General features: G+C 36.2%; 2 protein-coding genes across 3 annotated transcripts in view; one reads left to right on the top strand and one right to left on the bottom strand.

Annotated features, from left to right (window-relative positions):
• The window catches only part of cemip (cell migration inducing hyaluronidase 1), a 132,179-nt gene extending 129,033 nt beyond the window's left edge, over positions 1-3,146 (top strand). Inside the window, exon 29 of the mRNA XM_016280405.1 lies at positions 2,589-3,146. Within this exon, the coding sequence (XP_016135891.1) occupies positions 2,589-2,716 (128 nt within the window). The 3' untranslated portion in view covers positions 2,717-3,146. The remainder of the gene's footprint in view (positions 1-2,588) is intronic.
• Positions 3,147-5,800: 2,654 nt separating this feature from the next.
• The window catches only part of LOC107591313 (LDLR chaperone MESD-like), a 6,146-nt gene continuing 5,214 nt past the window's right edge, over positions 5,801-6,732 (bottom strand). Inside the window, exon 3 of one of the 2 annotated variants that reach the window (XM_016280439.1) lies at positions 5,801-6,202. In XM_016280439.1, coding sequence (XP_016135925.1) covers positions 5,968-6,202 — 235 coding nt within the window. In that variant the 3' untranslated portion in view covers positions 5,801-5,967. The remainder of the gene's footprint in view (positions 6,203-6,732) is intronic. The other variant, XM_016280438.1, reaches the window with a different exon arrangement.

Raw genomic sequence — 6,732 nt, forward strand, 5'->3', positions numbered from 1 at the left:
TTCCCAACCGGGGTGGCACAAAAAAACAACTAAATCTCTTAATAGCCCTACTGTTAGACCTACCTGAAAAACTAAAAAGCAATTTATTTCATTTGTATCGTTATTATTTTTTGTGCTATCATTAGTAATTTGTTTATTTGTTCTTATTTTATTACCGACTGCTTACTTGCCATTTTTTATTCAATTCAAAGTTTGAAATCAAGCTATCTCGTGCTACTGCACCAAAATTACCCCGCTGTAAAATTAAAAAATTCACTGAGTGAGCAAAAATCTGTCAGATAGCTAGTTATAATGGTAATTAAACAATGTTTACATATAAATAAAAGCCTACTTTAAAATCTGTCATATAAATTGGTCTCTTCATTAGAAATTAGCCTACTGATTGCCACCATTGATGGACAAAAAAATTTATAATATTACAAATATCTGTATTACAGTATATTCTGCAGTTCTTCCCTGCTGTACCGAATATCTATACTTTTCAAGGTATCATATCGAAGTTAGAAATTCAAGTATTGTGACACAATTCATTTTGTAGGGTGCTACAAATTTGTTACAATTTCCAAAGTGTGCCGCGACTAAAAAAAGGTTGGGAAACACTGTGATAGACGTCTCACATTATCAGTACATGAGGGAATTTGCATTATTTATAGGTTTGAAACAAATGTGCATACTAGGAAACACTTGTAACCAAGCAAAGTAGATCTTATCTAGTACGTAATGTATTTTGATCTACCGCACCAAAGTTTGGGCTCAGAAAGAATTTCGTTTGAAAGAAATAGTGCTTTTATTCATCAAGATTTAATTAAATGGATCAAAAGTGACAGTAAAGTCATTTATTATGTTACAAACCATTTTTATTTCAAATGCAATGACTGCTGAAAATTCAGCTTTGCATCCAAGGAATAGATTAAGTTTTAAAATATATTCCAATACACAGTAGCTCTTTGAAATTGTGATAATATTTCACATTTTTTCCGTTTTTGCTGCATAAGAGACTTCTTTCAAAAACATTAAAACAAATCTTACTGAACCCAAGCTTTTGAACTGTAGTGTATCTGTTAGTGTCTCAGATAATGATTCAGACTTATTTTTAGCTATAGAGTTTCATCCCAATGGTATTTGGGATGCTTTATGATAAATTACCACAAAAAAGACAGTGAAGCCTCCAGACAATGAAAGAAAAAGAGTCAAGTTCTATAAAGAGAAGCTGTTTTCTGGGTTGGACACACACACACACACACACACACACACACACACATACCAGAGCAGCAGGGCTCTTCCTCTCGACCCTCCCTTCACATATTATATTTATCATGTTGAATTGTTATTCCAGCAGGAAAACCCCCTTAAATTTACATTCCAAGTGCTTCCCAAAGGTTCATTTCGTGAACCACCAAATGTTGCACAGACCACCGCCGCATGACGAGTCTGTACAGAAATGAAAATGAAAAATACTCCAACACAAGATTTTATGATACTGATCATCTGACTTCATATTTTCCTGTTATCTATCTCATGGCTAAAATGAATGAATATTGATCGATTTTAGATTATTTTATTATATGAATAAAAATGTTTAATGATAGGGGAGACATGAAACTAGCATAGCTAAACTACCGTTTCATAAGATTTTTTAAAGAAATTAATCATTTTGTTCAGCAAGGATGCACGGAATTCTGAGAATTGCGAGATATAAACTTGGTATTGCAAGCTATAAACACAGACTTTCTGATATTCGGAGTTCTGCATTTACATCTCACAATTTTGCATTTATTTCTTGCAGTTCGGATTTTTTTTTCTTTCTCAGAATTCAGAGTTTACATCTCACAATTATTTTTGTTTCCGCCACAGAATAAAGACGGTAATTGCGACTTCTTGTCTCACAATGATGACTTTTTTTCCCTTGCAATTGCGAGTTCATATCTGAGTTTATACTGTATCTCACAATTTTGAGAAAAAAAATTAGAATTGTAAGATATAAGCTCAGAATTGCGAGAAAAAAGTCAATTGTGAGATAAAAAGTTGCAATTACCTTTTTTATTTATTTATTTTTATCCTGTGGCAGAAACAAACTTCCACAGACTCGGAAGACTGGAGTAATAGCTGCTGAAAATTCAGCTTTCCATCACAGGAATAGATTACATTTTAAAATATTTTCACATAGAAAACAATTATTTTTAAATTGTAATAATATTAAACAATATTACAGTTTTACTGTATTTTTAATCAAATAAATGCAGCTTTGGTGAGCAGAAGAGACTTCTTTCAAAAACATTAAAAAAAATCTAACCAACCTTAAACGTCTGAACAGTAGTGTATGTAGGAAATCTGCTGCCAGGGATGACAGTCATACAGTTTAGCCTTATAATACAACCAAAGAATGTCATGATTGACCAATCAGAATCAACTAATCCAGAAAGCTGTTAAATAAGCACCACAACATCAAAGACTGTATAATTAAATCATTTACATTTTTTCCAGTTTGCAGTTTGGCACACACATAGTAGAATCTTAAACTGGCCTTAACCAACATTTTTGTCATGAATCAGGTCTTTAAAACTCATTTTGTGGCCATTTTCTTCCAGATAAACTTGCCTTTGTGGGCTTTAAAGGCTCCTTCCGGCCAACCTGGGTGAAGATGAGTGTTGATGAAGAGCGGGCCAAATTCCACCAAGTGCTGCCCATCCCTGTGATTAAGATGATGAAGCTATGAAGACGAGCGACACACACCGCAGGACTTCTCAGACTCGCAGTAGCAGCACTGCCGGACGAGCCCAGCTACAGGACTACTGAACCTAAAGCACCAATCACAGCCCAGCATGTGTTTATGTTACCTAGCAACCCCTCCCAGCGGATTCCGTTGTATGTGACAACGTAGACATTGTGATTTTTGGATTGTGTCGTCAGTTGATTATACTTGAGTTTCGACGGGAGATAAACAAGAAAACAAAAACTAAAAATGAATGCAACATTCCTTGTTTTTGTCCCTCTCGGTGATGTTTGCCTTCGTTACATGGTTTTTTCTAAATATGTAGAAAAAGAGGTTTCAGATTGTAAATGTCGTGAGGTTTCCTCATTTTAATTGTCACGCACAAGAGTTGGTTTTGTTAGTGTTGAAGGAGAGAACCAGCTAAAAAAAACAATCCAGCCTTAAAGGAACAGGTCACCCAAAAATGAAAATGTCACTCATTTATGCATCATGTTGTTTGACGCAACAACAAACAAGAATCTTTGAAAAATTTCCAAGCATACCTTCCAAAAGCATTATAAATGTAGTCCATGCATCCATATTTCACATCTTCTGATGTAATCCAATATTTTTAAGTGAGAAACTGCATGTGTAGTACATGAACATTTAAAAATAACTTTAAACAAGGTTTAATGCAAGCAAAAGCTACACCACATAGGTTTGAGACTAAATGAGAGTGAAAAAATATGGACACAATTTTTCGGTGAACCGTTCCTTTAAATCGAATAATCAAGAATGGATTTGAATCTGAGCATTAGTAAATGTCAGTCTATCATAAAATGATCAGATCTGTGATGAATTGGCTTTTCTTCCATTTGGCAAGAAGTACAACATTGTCCCTTTGCCGAAATAGCTGGTCTTTTTTCGGAGATTGTAATTTGTTAGTGTTTTTATATGTTTTGTGTGTTTCTAAAAAAAAATCCTGATTGATAACAGAGATATATTTTATACTTATTTATTGTACAGGCACTATTACACAAAACCAGAAGGGACATCTTTTAAGGGACTTTTAAGTTGTAATGTAATTCTGTCCTATCTGTAAAAAAAAACTTTTAAGTACAATTTTCATTTTAGTGTATAATTCAAATATACATGACATTAACTTTTAAGTTGTATATGGATGTGATGTAAATGTGAATGATTGCCAAGTAATAAAAATGTATTACTTTAAGAAAAAAATATAAAGACTTTTGTACAGAAATAAATCTTTTTTCCTCACATTTTTGGAGTGATATTATGTTTCTGTATATATATTTTTACTTTGCTTTTTTTATTACCTGCAGATGACTTGAAAAACACACATGAACCATATATTGTCGCAATCGTGCGTTTACTGTCTTCATGTTTCATCAGTCAAAACGTTTCTTTTTATTCAGCTCAGCTACAGCTGAGATTGCTTTGGCTACAGCAAACGCGGGATGCCTTTATCCATATTAAGGATTTCCTGGCACGTGTTTACACCTAGGTTCTGACCGCATTACTGAGTGTTTTTAGGGAATAGTTGCATTTGTTCACATGGACAGTCATGATTTGACTAACGCAGGACTCTACTGAATGATGTGCTTCAGAGGGGATTTTGAAGTGTGAATACGCAATGCCGGCTGATGAAGATACCTGTATATACTCCCCAGACAGTAACATAGTGTCAGCCCAGATCCGGTACGAGTGGAATCCACGTACCAGATTTGGGCCGACACTATGTTGCTGTCTGGACCTGCACTACACCGAGTGTCATCTATTTGCCATGTGAGAAAAGCAGCCGCATTGACCGCATTCTTAATTGCTTTGGACATGACTGACGGCGCTGTATTAAATTAGGTCAAATGAGAAGATTTGACGTTCCAGAAACGCAACATATATGTGTATATACTCCACAGCCAGCAACTCATGATGACATTCAAGAATGCCCGTACAGTTTCCCACATCTGAAGTAGCGTTTCCACAGCGACTGTAGAGCGCTTCAGGGTGCTTTACTGTGCAAACATGTCCAGATCATTAGTGTACATGCATGTATGTCCAGAATGCAGGATCCACCCTAGTCCGGTATGGCCTCCATGGTCATATTTCCAAACCATCTGCTGAAGAAATTCTTCATGGTCCCCCACCCCAACATGAACACACTAGACACATACCATCAATCAACATCAGCTGATTTTAAAGTGTTTGCTAAACGAAAGACACATTCCAGCATCTGTGCATACATATATATATATATATATATATATAAGAAACATTTAGTGTAGAAACTATGCAATGGATTTTGCATTAAGGCTCTCCATTACTCTGCCATTATCATCACAGTTCTGTAAGGATTGGACACATACGTCAATGTAGGAAGATGAACAACAAGCGCCTGCAAGAATGGATGATTGCAAACAAAAGATAATTTTTTATTTCAATTAGATCACATTTATCATTCAGTTAAGTGCTGAAAAGCTCACAGCTTTCCATGAGGTGTACTTACGTTTTCCCTGGTATCATGGCATATGGGGCTTCAGAAGGGAAAGGATGATCGATTACTCTATCAGCGCCTAATGTTGTTCTCTTTCAAACTGGGGCAATGACTCTGCCACTGTTAAACTCATTTTCTTTTGCCAGAAGCTGTTTGACTGATTCCAGATCAGTTCATTTCTGCCACATCTTCCAAGTGCATTCCAGCATCCTTCAACAAGTTGTTATGTAAACCTTCAGATAAATCAGATATTCTCTACTGCTGCCGAGACCAGACTACTCATGTACTAGCTTGTTGCATAAAAGAAAAAGAAACATAAATTGATGTTCACACATTAATTGATGGACTGGAGTGGTGTGGATTATTGTGATGTTTTATCAGCTGTTTGCAAAATTTCTCCTAATCGGTTCCCATGAACAAACTAACTCTAAAATATACACAATTTTGGATGGCCTGAGGGTGAGTGAATTTTCAGCTAATTTTCATTTTTGGGTGAACTATTCCTTTAAGTGCTACACTTTTTCTGCATTTGAAAATTTGACGCCAACTGCAAACCATCAATGCAATGCACGCCACATAATTATAAAAGTGGTTTATTCTTTGATTCAGACTGTGAAAAAATGAGGTGAGTTACAGTAAAACAAATCAAAGAAACCGAAACAAAAGATTGCTAATTTGACTCATCAACCTGTGTGTCAAAGTATGTTAGAGAAACACTCCTTCAGTCCCATTAAGACCACGCTGCGCCTTTGAGGCTTGTGTATCAAAGCTCCTGCTTGCTTTTATTTGCTCGGTTGGCTGCTTTCTTTTCTCCTTTCTTCTTGGTCTCGTTTTGCTCATTCCCCTTGGCATCTTTCTTGACAGTTTTCCTGGGGTACACCTGTCCTTCCACGGTCACATCCTCACAGCGGTCCTGAGCGATCAGGAAGTCTTTAATCTCCCAGGCGAAGCTCCCGTCACGCAGCATGAAGATGGCACGGTTGGATCCCACCACAAATCTGATGAGAAAGATACAAACAGTGATTATCGTGACTGGTGACAGAGCACCAAAGAGCATTTCAACAGATAGAGAAGGAGAGCTTCAAAATGGAGAGTTGTGGCACAAAGAAGCTCTGATTCAAATCTACTTATTAATGCATCTGTTAAATACTTCAACTATTTCTAGCATCACAACATTCGTTGTGAGAGTCTTTTTAAAACTCTTCTAAAACACTTTCACAATTTTGCAAAATTTTTTCCTCAATGTACACACAGCACCCCATATTGACAGAAAAACACAGAATTGTTGACATTTTTGCAGATTTATTAAAAAAGAAAAACTGAAATATCACATGGTCCTAAGTATTCAGACCCTTTGCTCAGTATTTAGTAGAAGCACCCTTTTGATCTAATACAGCCATGAGTCTTTTTGGGAAAGATGCAACAAGTTTTTCACACCTGGATTTGGGGATCCTCTCCAGTTCTGTCAGGTTGGATGGTAAACGTTGGTGGACAGCCATTTTTAGGTCTCTCCAGAGATGCTCAATTG

The sequence above is a fragment of the Sinocyclocheilus grahami genome, unplaced genomic scaffold (assembly GCF_001515645.1).
Source record: "Sinocyclocheilus grahami isolate Dianchi unplaced genomic scaffold, SAMN03320097.WGS_v1.1 scaffold140.1, whole genome shotgun sequence".
Lineage (NCBI taxonomy): Eukaryota > Metazoa > Chordata > Actinopteri > Cypriniformes > Cyprinidae > Sinocyclocheilus > Sinocyclocheilus grahami.